This window comes from Acomys russatus, chromosome 3 (genome assembly GCF_903995435.1).
Source record: "Acomys russatus chromosome 3, mAcoRus1.1, whole genome shotgun sequence".
In the NCBI taxonomy this organism is placed as follows: Eukaryota; Metazoa; Chordata; class Mammalia; order Rodentia; family Muridae; genus Acomys; species Acomys russatus.
Window position 1 is genome coordinate 36,227 of NC_067139.1, and position 15,938 is coordinate 52,164.

At 39.2% G+C, this 15,938-nt stretch overlaps 1 protein-coding gene across 1 annotated transcript in view; it reads left to right on the forward strand.

The window, feature by feature from the left end:
- Window positions 1-278: 278 nt before the first annotated feature.
- Heatr1 (HEAT repeat containing 1) overlaps window positions 279-15,938 on the forward strand; it is a 40,777-nt gene continuing 25,117 nt past the window's right edge. The window contains exons 1-16 of the mRNA XM_051167721.1: window positions 279-477; window positions 768-941; window positions 1,460-1,676; window positions 4,018-4,159; window positions 5,721-5,822; window positions 6,134-6,274; window positions 7,287-7,498; window positions 7,614-7,747; window positions 8,967-9,069; window positions 9,928-10,038; window positions 10,492-10,609; window positions 11,279-11,386; window positions 12,218-12,313; window positions 12,770-12,858; window positions 14,572-14,783; window positions 15,271-15,392. Coding sequence (XP_051023678.1) covers window positions 800-941; window positions 1,460-1,676; window positions 4,018-4,159; window positions 5,721-5,822; window positions 6,134-6,274; window positions 7,287-7,498; window positions 7,614-7,747; window positions 8,967-9,069; window positions 9,928-10,038; window positions 10,492-10,609; window positions 11,279-11,386; window positions 12,218-12,313; window positions 12,770-12,858; window positions 14,572-14,783; window positions 15,271-15,392 — 2,049 coding nt within the window. The 5' untranslated portion in view covers window positions 279-477; window positions 768-799. The remainder of the gene's footprint in view (window positions 478-767; window positions 942-1,459; window positions 1,677-4,017; window positions 4,160-5,720; window positions 5,823-6,133; window positions 6,275-7,286; window positions 7,499-7,613; window positions 7,748-8,966; window positions 9,070-9,927; window positions 10,039-10,491; window positions 10,610-11,278; window positions 11,387-12,217; window positions 12,314-12,769; window positions 12,859-14,571; window positions 14,784-15,270; window positions 15,393-15,938) is intronic.

Genomic DNA, 15,938 nt, shown 5'->3' on the forward strand with positions numbered 1-15,938 from the left:
TTTAATCCTAGCACTCGGGAGGCATTGGCAGGAGGATTTAAACGTGGCCAGCCTGGTTTACAGAGCGACTTCTAGGACAGCCAGGGCTACTCAGAGAATCCTTGTCTAGAAAAACCAAAAAAAAAAAAAAAAAAAAGAAAGAAAGAAAAAAGAAATTAAATGAATGAAAAGGAAAGAAGAAAGAAAGAAAGAAAGAAAGAAAGAAAGAAAGAAAGAAAGAAAGAAAGAAAGAAAGAAAGAAAGAAAGAAAGAAAGAAAGAAAGAAAGAAAGAAAAGACCGGCACGAATAATTGGTGGAATTTAGTATCGGGGAGGCGGGGCTTTGTAGCTCATTTCCTACAAACGTGTCCCTCTGCTCTTGCCGTACCGAGAAACCGGAAGTTCCTATGAGGCGTGCTTCAGAGTTCCGGGACAGATCCAGAACCATGTGGGAGCTGCTCTGAGGAGTTTATTTGCTGTCGAATCCTGCCGATAATTGTGAGTTCAGGGTGAAGGGGAGCACGGCGCGGCTAGTTGAGGCGGTGGTTTGGGACGGGCGGCCAGGATGGGTTTTGAGGTCATGGTCTCGGCTTGGGGAAAGCTCTCGCTGCCGAAGTGTAGTTAATGCTGTTGCTGTAGTGATTGAGCTTTGGCGGGTGTGTGCCTGAACAGCGGGTTTCTCTGTCCTGAAAGTACTGAGCGCGGTGTTGCCATTCCGTGAAGCCTGTGCTGCTATCAGCTAAACCGCTTGAAGTTTCGCAAAAAATTTTCACGATGTTTGTTTTTAGCCGGTGTTTTCAGACACCCGCCCTTGAGCAAGATGACGTCCTTAGCCCAGCAACTCCAGCGACTCGCCCTCCCTCAAACTGATCCCAGCCTCCTATCTAAACATGAAGTTGCCTCTCTGTTGTTTGACCCCAAGGAAGCGGCCACCATTGACAGGGACACCGCCTTTGCCATCGGTGAGCCCCCGTTCACTTAGCAAAGCTCCTGGAACAGTGATATTGGGGGCCTTTTCTGTGTTTTCTTCTCTTTTGCACTGTTTGCTTTCCGAGAAGTGTCGAACTTGATTTATCTTGTTTAAGGGGGGAGAAAACCGTTCTGACTAAATGTTGTCTCTGTTTATAAACAATAGTGTCTGAACTTTCACAAACCAACTAATATGTAAAAAGGAAGAAAAGTAAAGCGACTGAGACAATGACTGGGGTGTGAGGAGTCTTCTAGAACTGGATGTAGTTATAGTAAGAATTAAAAAGAGAGGTTGGGGTAGAGAGTCCTTGGCGTGAAGTACTTTGTTTTCTCCTAGTAAGTGGGGTCAGATTTATCCTGTGTCTTAACAACTAAAGCCAGTGTTTGAGAGTGCATTACACATTAAAATTAAATTCGTGAACTTGGGTGGGGGCCGGCAGGCCGTGTTGAGGGAAACTAGAATATCTGTTGAGTTTTCTTTCAAAGAAGTTGTAAGTGACTCTTTTCTTAGGATGCACTGGCCTGGAGGAGCTTCTTGGAATTGACCCTGCCTTTGAACAGTTTGAAGCACCATTGTTCAGCCAGCTAGCAAAAACCTTGGAGCGGAGTGTTCAGACCAAAGCAGTGAACAAACAGCTGGATGAAAACATTTCACTCTTCCTCATTCACTTGTCTCCTTATTTCCTGCTTAAGCCAGCACAGAAGTGTCTGGAGTGGTTGATTCACAGGTAGCGAACTATGTTAATCCTTTCAAAACTTAAATAGTTAGAAACATTTGTTAAAGCTGTATTGTTAACTTTAGCTGACTTAGAAGGTAATATGATGTCTAGATTGTGAAGTAAACATATAGTAAACATGCTGATCTTGAGTAAAATGTTATTAGTTCCTATTTAGTGTGTTTAGGGTTTTTGGGGGGTTTTGTGATTTGTTTCTTTTTTGAGATTGAGTATCACTGTGTATCTCTGGCTGACCTCAAACTCCACAGAAATCTGCCCCTTTCTTCCTCAGTGTCACGGTTTAAAGGTGTTTGTCATCTTTCGTCCTTGGCTAGTTTTGCTCTGGGGATAGAGACCACTCGATGTTTTTTGGTTTTTGGGAGGGTGGGGTGGGCTTGTGACTCGGTTTCTCTGTATAGCCCTGGCTGCCCTGGAGCTCATTATGTAAATCAGGCTGGCCTCAAACCCGGAGATCTGCTTGCCTCTTCCTCCCACGTGCTGGTTTTAGAGGTGTATGCTGCCACTGCCTAGCTTAAAATGGTTTTTAACTTTTTTGGTTTTGGTTTTGAGAAAGTGTCTTTCTATGTAGATTGGATCAGACTGACCTCAAACTCACAAATCTGCCTGCTTTTGCCTCCTAAGTCCTGAGATTAAGGCTTTGAAACTCTTGCTCCTGCCTCAGTCTTATGATTATAAGAATGTGCTACCAGACCAGACTTAACTTCATTAGTTCTAAGGAGCTAATATGCTTGCCATTGTAGATTCATTCACATGGGGCAAAACTATTAAATGTCTTTCTTACCACACTAGATACTAAAAATATCCTTTAAAATATCAACCCAAATTAAGTAGTAATATGATGTGTATTAAGCATTTACATCCGAGGACTTGTACTAAGTGCTGTGGGTGCTAGTAACCAAACCATTGTCCTCTGCAAGAGTAACAAGTTCCCTAAATGGCTGAGCCATTTCTTGGCCCTTCCTCACGTAACTTTTATTCACAAACAGTAAGTGTGATAAAAATATCTGTAGGTAGTCCTTGATTGCTGACTTTAAATATCTTAGTAAAGGTTTACACAAGATTCAGAGAGGTAGCTATGCCAGGATTTGTTGAGGAAAACTTCATCCAAGTAGTATCTTAGTTAACACTAAAGCCTGTATAAAATTAATAAAAGACCAGGTCTGCTGTTACTGAACGTACACATGGGGCTAAAGAGATGGCTCAGTGGTAAAGAGTGACTACTGTTCTTGAAGAGGGCCTACTTGGGGTTCTCAGCTCTCACACTAGGGGCTGCTTACAGCTATTTGTAACTCCGGTTTCAGGGGATCCCGTGCCCTCTGACCTTTGTGGGCAAGTGTATGTATGTGGCACACAGGCTCATGTGGGCACTATGCATAGTACATCTTTTTTAAGTACATGTAAAAAAATAGGAGAGAGTCAGGAAAAGCACTTGAAAGAGCTAGATTATATAGATTGGGAAAAAAATTGACAGAAATAATAAATCCTTCTTAACATTCTTAGCATAAAACAGCTTTTGAAGTTCATATACAAATTATATATGGTTGTCATTTTCTTTCTTCTATCTAAAGAAATTAATGTGATTTTATTAATCTTTTGGTTTTCACTGGGTGGTTGGGGCCATATACCTTTAGTCCTAGCACTTGGGAAAATAATGTTTTGGTTTTAGAAATATAGTACTTAGGAAATCTGTAAAAGTGACTGGAGCACAAGTAAATCCAGCAATTGTTTTCTTGTTAGCCTGTTAGCTTTCTGTGCTTTAATTATTATGATCCCACAGTTTTGTTAAACTTGAAAGAAAATGAATAGAGTATAATTTTTGTTTCATTTTTTGAGACAGGGTTTCTCTGTGTACTAACTCCGGCTGCCCTTAACTCAATTTGTAGACCAGGCTGGCCTCAAACTCACAGAGATCCTCCTGCCTCTGCCTCCTGAGCACTGAGATTAAAGGTGTATGCCACCATGGCCTGCTATACTGTATATTCAAAATGTTATTGCTCAATATCTTCAATGCAAATAGATGGCTTATTATCTAAGTACTCTTTATCTTGCTGTGATTGATACTTATTATAGGTCTTTGTACTTCTTTGAGACAGGATTTGGACCTTTTAGAAACATGTACCTTCCAGGCATGTTGATGCATTCTTGGGAAGCTGAGGCAGGTGGATCTCTGTAAGTTTGAGGCCATCCTGGTCTTGTCTGTATAGCAAGTTCCATGCCAGGCAGGGCTACACAGTGAAACTATGTCAAAAGAAAAGAAAAAGAAGAGAGAACGCATAAAAAACAAGGACCTATGAATTTTGTATAGATTTTAATTGTTTTATATTCTCCCTAGGTTCCACATCCATCTTTACAATCCAGATAGCCTCATTGCTTGTGTTCTGCCATACCATGAAACACGGATATTTGTGCGAGTGATACAGCTTCTAAAAATTAGTAATCCAAAACACAAATGGTTTTGGCTGTCTCCTGTTAAGGTAAGATTGTTAAATGACATATTCATTGATGTATATAATTATAAATCATGAGTAAGGTATTATGTTTTGGTTTGGTTTGAAACAGGGTCTCACTGTGAAGCCGTGGCAGCTTCAATTCACAGAGATCTACCCCTTTCCTCCTTAGTTGCTTAACTAGCTTTGTTTTGGGGGTAGGGTCTCATTTTACAAAAGCTGCTTATGAGCTTTCTTTTTTTTGAGAAAGGGTCTCTGTGTAGCCCTGTCTGGCCTAAAACTCACAATGTAGACCAAGCTGACCTCAGACTTACAGATGTGCCTGCACCTGGAGCTAATGACAGGTGTTAATGAAGCTAGGCAACAGAGCAGGAAAGGAATGGGGAGTTTGGGATTCCGTTTAATTTAATTTGGGAAAAGTAAATCCCTTAATGATCCTGGGGATAGTCCAGTATTACCTATACCATTAATTTCCTAGCTTCCTGCTGAAACTTTTTATCAATGATGTCTAGCATTTAGTTAGTGCCCAGCATTCGTCTAGGTGTCTTTCATCGTACTTTCATGGAGTCTCATAAACTCTTTATACAGGTGAGGACAGATTCAGAATATTTAAGCTACTTGCTAAAGTTCCTGTAATTAAATGGGGACAGTTACTGTATGAACCTTATTCTTTGCACTGTATGTACTACTCTGCATTTGTAATTTTGGTACCAAAGGAATTTTTTAGAAGATGGAGAGAATGGAACTCTTAAAATATTTACACAAATTAAAGGGATGAGGATAACTTGAAGAGCATCAGGAAATTGTTACAATTATATAAGGTGTTTGGAAGGAAAGGATGGTTATCTGAGAAGGCCTAGTAAGATCTCTCTGTAACAGATTGGAAGAAAGTAGGTGTGTATCATAGGCGGGAGCTTGCTCATGGGGCTGAGGGAAAAGCTGAAGAGGATGAAAGGAGACTTAACCGACTAGGGGCTTGCATCAGGAGCTGATGTCAGGTGGTGTGAACTTAGCAGTTGGAAGGAACCAGACAAAGGAATCCCCAGTTTTGGATTCAAAAGAAAATTTAAGAGTCTGGATGTAAATCAGTTGGACTAACTGGAGTTCAAAACATGCAACCTGTGATAAGCTGCCTTTCTCAGCACTCACGCTGCTCAGAACATCAAGACCATTTCGCCTGCTCTTCCACAGACTTCGCCATTATCTAGAAATCACCTCAGTCTCCCACTAAAGGTTACTTGCAGTCTTCATTTAATTGTTTTGTTAATGTTTAGTTATAGATCATATGCAGCAGTAGTGGGACTGGCAGTATAGATTGGCCAGGGTCTGTTTCTCCTCTTAGGATTTGTGAAGCAGAGACAGAACAATGTCGTGTTTACTCAAAAACCAGAACTATTGAGAGCTACAGAATTGAGATTAAATATGTACATAAATGGCCCATGGTGAATGTTTTCTACTTAAGAGTTTCTGTGTTGATGAGCTGCCACAATATACAGATGGTACTAGATAGATACTTGAGGTCAAGGTCAGTTGGCGATTGTCTCTAATAGCTTTGTTTCTAATAGCTTGTTCTTTTTATCAATAATAGCAGTCTGGAGTGCCTTTAGCTAGAGGAACTTTGGTCACCCATTGCTACAAAGACCTTGGATTCATGGATTTTATTTGCAGTCTAGTGACCAGATCTGTGAAGGTGAGCCATGAGTGTGTGGATTCATAAAGTGATTGTTTGCTGTGAGAAAGGAATCATATTTGGTGGAACTGGAAAGAAGTCCCTATGTTGAATGGTCTGCTCTAGGGTGCATGAACAGATGGAGAGTCAGTCTTCACCAAAGATGTTTTCTACAAAAAATAAGTTAGTCTACTGCTTATCAAGTTCCAGCTACAGTGATTATTAAATAGAAAGCATGTTAGGTCAGGCATTCTTGCTCAGTGTTGCATATGATACTTAGGGAGCCAGAGACTTCAGGAGAGCCTACGTGTGCATTGTGTTCCCTGTTTTAGGCTTTCGCTGACTATCCGGGAAGTTCAGCACAGTTAAGAGTGCTCTTGGCCTTCTATGCTTCCACCATTGTGTCTGCTCTAATGGCTGCTGAGAACCTATCAGACAGCGTCGTCGCTAAACTGTTCCCATACATCCAAAAGGTTGGTCAAGTGAATCATTTTATGCATAAAGGAATTGGCTTGCTTTTGAAATTTTCATGGAGAAATAAGTGTTTTTAAATTGATAGTTTATTTTGAATGGTTGATAAAATTCAATCTTTAGTTTAACAAGTCTTCAGTTCTTTAATAGGTGTCTAGTGATAAACATTAGCTCTCACTGTGTCCTAGATGTAATTTCTTAGTCATATTTTTGTCTTACAGGAAAGGGAAGAGAGCAGACTGTCCTCTAAGCACAGGCTGTCTCTTAGCACTGGTGTCTTTCCAGACACCTGACAGAGCCTCTGCTTTCACTTCTAGGCCCTGAATACTTCTGTCTTTAATACAGTACAGTTTTTACTCTCCTGAGTCATGAGATGGCCATCTCCCTTCCAACGACATGAGCTCACAGCAGAGCTGTGCCCCTTGTTGGTGTGTCTGAGTTAGGCTTTTCTGAGGTCCCTCCCTTCTCATCCTATAGACTTGTCTCATCCCACTTCTGAAGTCATTGTACATTAGATTTTATTGACCTTTTAAACTTTACAGTGTATCTATTTGTTTGGTGTTTTTAAAATCATATTTTGCTTCAAGGGCTTAGCCATTTCATTTCTTTGTTTGTGCATGTGTATGCTGGTGTAGAAACCAGAGGACAACTCATGTGAACCTGTTCTATTCTCTTACCATGTGAGCCCTGAGGATGATACCAAGTACCCATACCCACTGAAACATCTTGCCAGCCTTAGTTTTTGTTTTTTGCTGTGTGAGCCACACTGGTTTTGAACTCATGTTTGTCCTGCCTCTGCTCACTGAATGCTGTGACAGCTGTCTTATAGTTTGTTTTTTTATCTTAACCATGGAAGCATAAGGATTGTACATAACCATGTGATACTTCAAAATGTGTTTTACTATGTTTAACATTTAAGTCAGGGCAAGCATTGACATTTCTAATCTGTTGTATTTAAAAAGAAAAACATAATTCTATATTTTGTCATTTTCCTTATATTTTAAAACTATTTAGGGGTTGAAATCATCTGTACCAGATTATAGAGCTGCCACATACATGATAATCTGTCAAATTTCTGTGAAAGTAATGATGGAAGATACCTTTGTGAACTCACTGGCATCCCAGCTCATCAGAACACTGACCAAGGTTCCTTCTCAGGTCAAGGATGGATTAGGTTGCCTGATAATTCTCTTACAGCGACAGAAGCCAGAGTCCCTTGGGAAAAAGTATGTATTATTGTATAGTTAGAGGCCAGTGAGTTGAAGTTTTGGTAAGATGTACTGCTTTTTAAACTGCTACTTGTCTAATTTATTGGTATTATGTATGCTTGCTTCTTTAAAGGCCGTTTCCTCACTTGTGTAGTGTTCCAGATCTCATAGCACTGCTTCACAGCATCTCTGAAAGCTATGATGTGAGTCCTCTTCTGCGCTACATGCTTCCCCATCTGGTTGCCTCTGTTGTGCAGCACATTGCAGGTCTGTGGCTTACATTTGAGTCTAAAAGCTTCCTAAGTTCCAGTGATCTTCAAGTAGGACTGGCACTTGGTGGACAGTTTAGAACTGTTTAAGAAGTTCTTATAATTCAGTTGTTTCTGTGTAACTTGTCTTCGAAGTGAAAAATCTTTAGGGTTGTTGGTGGGCTCACTGAAGGGAGAACCTGTCATTCTGAGAAATTTCTCAGGATTCTGTTATTTAAATAGGCTCTGCTGGAACAAAAGAGTTTGTCCAAATAAACTTTTGCTTCCCTTCTAGATAATTAATGATCTCTAGTGTTTCCTTCACAGTAAATATCCGCCTGCCAGGAAGTAAGCCAAAAAGATTTCATACATAAAAATCCAAATTATGAAAGAAAATGATAAATTTGTACTATTTCCCTTTACTTCGATAACCAGAAAAGAAAGTAAATAATTGGTCCTATTGCTGCTTAGAGAATACTAACAAAAACATCTCAAAATTATGTTAAATCTGATGAATACTAAAAAAAGCATCTCTAAAATTATGTTGAGTCGAATGTAAAAAAGATTTGCACAACCCAGTCTTAGCTTAAAGCTTTCATTTCAGTAAAACCTAGAAGATGGCAACCTTGATTTAGTCAGGAGGCATTGGAGGAAAGCTTAGCTTGTCTCAGAGATCTAGGTTATAGCCCAGCTTCACTAACTTTTAGTGTGATCTGGGGAAACAATATATAATTTTTGCACTTCTGTTTTGTTATTGAGACCTGTATCATGGCTATACTTATAAAAGTATGGAGAATTTCAGGCGAAAGGTAAATGAGAATAATGTATACAGAAGTGGTTTGTAAATTATTCGGTACACAAAATATACCTTTGAATATAAGAGGAGGGGCCTGGGGAGATGACTCAGTAGTCAAGAATGCTTACTGTCTTGTACAGACCCCAGGTAAAGTACCTAGTAGCACCGTATTGGGCAGTTCATAGCTGTCTATGACTCCAGGGGGTCTGGTGCCCTCTGGCCTCTGCAGGCACCTACATACATCTGGTGCACATGGGCTCAATGCAGGCACCCAGTCATATACATATATAAAAACACAACTTAAAAAGAAAGACAGGTAAAAAGCTGGAGATTAGTATATATGTTTTTAAGTAATTACTGGAAAAGTTTTCCACTGTAACTTTAATCGTGAGCATGACCAAAAGAATATCCCTAACTTAGTTTTCATGTGTTACATATTAAGGAGAAGACACTGAAGGGATTGATGGTCAGATCTACAAGAAGCATTTAGAAGCCATACTTACGCACCTACCACTGACGAGCAACCTGGACCACCTGCTGGCTAGGTAAGGTTGTTTTCCACATGCTTCTGCTCTTGCATGTGTATGGCTAAGTGTGCACTTCAGGATTCATGAGGAACTTTTTAGAATGCTTTTTAATGTATTTTGCACTGTCGATAGCATTTCACTAATTACGGTATAGGGTATAAAAACTGACAGCGTAAAATGTAAAAGTAAGTTTCCCTTAATTGTCTTTAATGTTTATATAAGAAAATGAAAAGGTAGGAGCCCAGCTAAATTTGAGTTGTAACTAAGTTTACAAGTGTTTAAATTCTATTAATAAATGGATAAATGGGCCATAGTACCTGAAGTAGCATATCAAAGCTGATACTCAGTAAATGTCACCTAGAATCTTACTATTAAGGTTGGGTATGCAGTGGAAATTATTTCCTCCTTTTCTCTGAAAGGCAGTTCTGTCTCCCCTTTTCATTTCCTGTTTAATGGACAGTTCAATGTGAAGAATACAATGTCCAGGTGCTGTAGTAAACCTGGGTTGGAAATCTGGTTAATAGCACTTCAGTTGAAGTAGTCGTTTTGGAAGCCAGTCCTCCTGAGTATGTTTTCGCTGTTACGTTAGGTGAAGGCAGGGAACTGCTTGTAGGTGTGCCTCATTTGTAATCTGGGAGGCTTGGTTTACAGTCCGGAATCAGAATGACCTTTAAAACGTAAAGCCCCTCTCTGTTCTTCCTGGCACAGGAAGGGTCACTACACATTTGACCTCTGTTGCTGTTTTATTTGACCTCAGGCAAATTTGAAGGCTTCCTATACCCTAGTTTTTTTCATCAATATAATGTCTTTCCTATGGAGGTGTGATTAGAGATCTGTAAAAGGATTCCATGATTGGTGTTCCGTTTTCTTTTGCAGCCTTCTTTTTGAAGAGTATATTTCATACAGTTCCCAGGAGGAGACCAATGCTAATGGAGTGGCTTTGCTCAATAAGCAGTTTCTTCCGCTCATCAGACTTTTAGAAAGCAAGTAAGTTGAGTGTGTGTGGGTGTCATCTTCAGTGTTGATCAGCTGTCTGGAGAGAAATAACTTGCAGGTTGTGTCTTAAAGCAATGGGTTGTAGATGCTTTTTCTTATATTTTCCTTTTCAGAAAGGAACAGTATATTTAGAATGAGATATCTTGAAAGAAAAAAGGAGGGTCTGGACAGTATAAATTTTTTTTAAACTAGAGACTTTTTTATTGTCTTCATAGTGACAGACTTGATCAATATTAGCATTTATGTATAGAATGTGTTAAATTACGTTTCACTCTGAGTAACTTTTAAAATGTCATGTGTGAAAAAAATAAAAATAAAAGAATAAAAAATAATTTAAAAATAATAATTAATTAATTAATTAAAATGTCGTGTGTGTTGTACATGTGGGTGAATGTGGTTAACAGCATTATCAAGAATACTAAATGAAGTGTAATTCCTTCTTAGATACCCAAGAGCATTGGATGTTGTATTGGAGGAACACCTGAAAGAAATTACAGGCCTAAAAAAGCAGGAGCTTTTCCACCAGTTTATTTCTCTTTCTACAAGTGGAGGAAAGTATCAGGTGGGTTTTTCTTCCCCAGCACAACTAAGACAAGAATTGATGGTGTGGCTATTTGAAGAGCTCCACACAGTAATTTCCTGCTTTTTTCTTTGAATGCACACCTTCAGAAAAGCTGAGAATTTATACACTTTGTGTAGTTACTAGAAGTAGACCTCTGGGGCACGAATTATAACAGGAGATTCAAGCCTAAATTCTAAAAATTTGATAGGTTGAGGCAAACGTTCTTATAATTAGCCTTGGAAACAAATAGTATGAAGAGAAATGCACTTTTTTCCCTGAAGCTAGGCTATTAGTTTTAGTGCTGTGGTCTGATTTCCATGTGTCAGCAAAGCTCTTGGCAGTTGCAGCATCTTTGTTATTTAGCTGGGCCGTGTTCTGTCTCAGTGAGGTACCCGTTCAGTACTTTGACTTGGAATTATCACCCATGACAGTGCTGAGTTACTTCATAATGCTTTCACTTAACCCACACATCCAAGCGCACAAGTACACAGAACACCACGCACAGCAAGCATGTTTCCTGACTGTAATTCATGCTGTCTTCTAGAGAAAAATGTCTGGGTCTATATGTAGATGGTTGCTGCACAATATATTGGGCAATGTAGAGTGTTTTGTTCTTGTTTTTTCGTTATATGTTACTCATTTAAGTAAATTACTCTGTTGGATCTGCAGTTTTTAGAAGATTCTGACACCTCTTTGATGCTCAGTTTGAATCATCCACTGGCTCCTGTGAGACTGCTGGCCATTGGTCACCTGAAGCGTATCATGAAAACATCACAGGTTTGTGTCAGACAGCTTTTACTTTTGATTTTCCCCCCTTACAATGACTAGTCTCATTCTAGAATAAGAAGTTGGAGTTTCCATCAAGATTTATAGTGTATAATTGCAAATAAGTCAAACTTTACTATCTTTTTTTAGTTTTTTCAAAATAATCTGCCTAGTTGACTTTTTTGGGGGGGTTGTTTTGTTTTTACATTTTAAGGGTTATAGTTAATATTTAAAGTTATATTTATTTATTTATTTTGTGCCTCTGCATGTAGACACAAGTACTTGTACAGAGGTCAGAGGAAACCTTGTGGGTAAGAAGGCCACAATGTCGGTATGGGAGTTTGAGCTCAAGTTGCCAGGCTTGGTAGCAAGGGCTTTCACCCACAGAGCTATCTCCTATCTCAAGGGCCCGTCATCTCTCTCTGGGCTATCTCTTAGCAAGGTCAATCAACCTTAGGCGGGGTGTGGTGGCACATGCCTTTAATCCCAGCGCTCAGGAGGCAGAGGCAGGTGGATCGCTGTGAGTTCGATGCCAGCCTGGTCTACAAAGCAAGTCCAGGACAGCCAAGACTACACAGAGAAACCCTGTCTCGAAAAACCAAAAAAAAAAAAAAAAAAAAAAAGGAGATGGTATTTAGATTGTATATACACAATGTATGTATGCTCAGCAAGACTGGGAGAGCATTGTAGCTGTTACCAATCCCAGAAGGCCTATTGGACCTGAGTCTGATTTGCTATGCTTGCAGAACTGGTCCTGGTCTCTGTGCTGGTATTCTGAGGTGTCACTTCCAGTGTGAAAGCCTATGAGCTTTGTTGCAGTTAATTTGCTTTTCTCTTGTTTAGGAGGGCATTGATGAGACTTTCATTAAAGAAGCTATTCTAACCCGATTAGGCGATGATAATCTGGACGTTGTTTTGTCGGCTCTCAGTGCTTTTGAGGTGAGGAAATGTGTTCTAGGGATGTGCACATTTTGTTTGTAAATACTCTTATTTTTCTCATGTGCTCATTGGCTCTGGACAGGAAACTGTTTGGAAGTTAGTTCACTGAGTGTAGACATAAGTCTGGTGATGAGTCTTGGAGGAGTAGCTAGACTGCACAGCTTGTTGGATAAAGAAGTACTACAAAAAAAGAACCTGCTTTGTGAGTGTTTATATTGTAAGAGCTTTGTGTCACAGCGGGTGTCCCAAGACATGGCAAATTGGGTCATGAATGCAACTTTTGAGAAATTGTTCTCGTAAGTGAAAAGAAAAGTTCTTATAGAAAAAGTTCTACTGAAATTCTATGGAGAAATGTTTATAATTAATCCCTTTATCCCATTTTTTCAATTTCATTTAGAAACACCTTACATATTTGGCAAATAAATATCTACTTCTGATTTTTTTTTCCCCTTTTAGATTTTTCAGCAACACTTCAGTGTAGAAGAGACGGTTTCAAATCTTCTGAATCTCTTTCAAAAAGCAGACCTTTCAAAGAATAAGGGGTGGTATGTGTTCTCATCTCCTGTGGCCAAGCTCTTGTTAATCAGTGACGCTCTCATCAAGTTCACACGGCTTCTCTCCCATTTTGACTAATGACTTTAAAAACCTAGTGATTCGCCTTTTACACATGATTGCAGAACAGCTTTTTAAAGTTTCTTATTATTTGTTAGTGTGTGTGTGTGTCTTTGTACATGTGTGTGCACATGCCACTGCGTACACTTGGAGGTCAGACGACAATTTTATAGAGTGAGTTCTCTGTTTTCACCTTCCCATGGGTCTGGGAATTGAATTCAGCTGTCAAGGCCTATGGAGCAAACTGCTTTGACTCCATGAGCTGTCTCCACAGTGCTGGTAGAACAGGTCTCAGTGGAGGACTCTCTTGAACTGTAAGGCATCTACTTGATTTTCTGGTATTTGAATGCTATTTTATGCTTGAATTTCTAAAAAATAAAATAGTATGTAACGTAGGATATAATATTAGAGCTGGGCATAGTGGTGTATGCCTTTAATTCCCACACTCAGGAGGCAGAGGCAGGCAGGCAGATCTCTTGACTTCAAGGCCATCCTGGTTTACAGATTGAGTTTCAAGACAGCCAGAGCTAAAATAGAGAAACACTGTCCCAGAAAAGAAAAAGAAAAAAAGAGATGATACTAAATTTTGAGACGTAGGATGGAGTTTCTAATTCTCTTAAGTAAGAGAATTAATTAATTAATATATTAGTTAAAAGGATTAATTGAATAAATGCAAATAAATAAGCTCAAAAGCTTGTAACACATTAAGTATATAATGAGCTGTGAGCATTTCATTTTAAGTTCCTACCATTTTTGTTTGCTTATCTTTTGTTTTGCAGGAAAAAGTGATAGGTTTGGAGAATATGAGAGGATTCTTGTGGAGTTTTCTGTTTGTCCTGTCAGTTGTTGATACATAGTAGCATTTAGATTTGATCATATAGGAGAGGTTGAGAATTTCATACATGGGTACAATGTATTTTGATCACATTTACCCCAACTCCTAAATCCACCTTTCTTCTCACCTCCCAATTTTGTGGTTTCACCTCCTTCCTTTATAACCCTCTAAGTCCAATTTGTGCTGCCCATATAAGTGAGGGTGTAGGACCATGCAATGGAGCATGGCTGATCTCCCAGGGGCCAAACCCTTAGTGACAACCGGCTCTCTCTTTCCCAGAAAGGAGCTGCTTCTTGCTTTATTTATGTGATATGATGTGTAGGGGCGTTTTGTCTGCATATATTTGTATGCACCTCATAAATGCTAGTGCCTGTGGAGGCCAGAAAAGACTCAGATTCTCCAGAAGTGGTGTTAACACTGGTTGTTAAATTGCCATGTGGGTGCTGGGAATCCAGATCCTCCAGGGGAGGAGCCAGTGTTCTTCCTGCGGAGCATCTCTTCAGCCCCGGGGTATCCTTTTTTTTCATGCATGAGTAAATCTTTACTGTCTAATGGAGCTGAGGTATCAAAGTATTCTTTGATACAGTTGGAGGATTTTTTTTTTTTTAAATATTTGACAGGACAAAATTATTGGGTAGATAACTCCTTTATTGGCACGGATCTGAGGTTGTGTCTTGGTGCTCTCTGAGCAGTATTTTTGTCTAGGAGACCAGGTAAGCTATTGCCAGTTGAGGTAGAACATTGCAATAATGAGTTCTGCTGACTTGTCTTTAACATGTCTCTGAACCAAATGTGCTTTCCTGTCTTCCAGGTACAGGGTGCTTGAGTTAGCAGCAAACATACTAATTAAAGAAGAGATACTGAGTAAAAATGACCAGTTGTCAAATCAGGTGGTTGTCCAGTTGCTGCCTTTTATGGTCATTATTACTGATAATATAGAGTCTCTTGACATGAAAATTGCTGTACATTTGTCAAAATCAGGAATTTGCTCTCTGCATCCTCTATTAAGAGGCTGGAAAGAAGGTGAGAAAGTTGGTTGTTAGGTAAAATATACATACCTCTTTTTTGTTTGGTGTGGGTTTTTTTGTTTTGTTTTTTGTTTTTTGTTTTTGAGAGTTTCTCTTGTGAGCCTTGGCTGTCCTAGACTCGCTTTGTAGACCAGCCTGGCCTCAAACTCACAGACATCTGCCTGCCTCTGCCTCCTGAGTCCTGGGATTAAAGGCCTGTGCCACCATGCCCGGCAACATCTCTATTTTATAAAGAAAACAAGTCAGATAAAATTTGGCTGTCTTTGCTGTTTTCAGTTGTATATGTCATTCCTCAACAAAAAAATTTTTTTTTACCAAGACATGCTTGATTCAGACAAATTCAGAACTATATTAAAAAGAAAAAGAAAAGGCAAGCCTTTGAAGAGAACTAGTAAAAATTTTATCTAAATGTGTCACTTTTACCTAATTCTTTATGTGGATGCCAGTAATACAGGGCTGCCTGTATTCAAATTTTTTTACAGCTCTTGAAAATGTTATGAAAAACAGAAAGTTGAAAGGAATAATTGGCGTAGGAAATCAGAAGATGGTTCAGTTGCTGGCCGGCAATTTGAGTGCAGGAGTCCACTCGTCTTTGTTGAAGCTGGTAGGTGTGCCGCCCGCCTCTCCTCTGAGCGCTCCTCTTGCTTACAGGCACCCACTTCTGCTCTACAGAACTTCTTCTCTGCCTTGTCGTTGTTTCATTCTTAAACACTGTTTTGCTTTAAACAAATACAAAGGTAGTTTTGTGTAGCCCAAGCTGACCTGGGATTCATGTTCTTCCTGCCTCAGTTTGTACAACCACCTGTGGCTAACTTAGCATATCCTACAGATTGTCTGAAGTCTTCACTATTTTATGTCAGTTTCTTGACTAATGAAAATACTTTGTTCTTTTTAATCTTCATATTACATTTTTCCTAATTTACTTTTAAAAGGTTCTTTTTGTTATTAACCTAGTAAGGTGAAATTAAAAGAAAATAGTAAACTAAAATGGTGTTAGGTGTCTGATTTACTGGATTTTGTTACAGTTTGTATTTTTTAGGTGTATGGTTTAAAAGCATTAACTTGTCAAATGTATTTATGTAGATTGTAATTTCTAGAAGTTTGTACAATTACTTGTAATAACTGTTTATTGCCTTTTAAAAGGATTTGT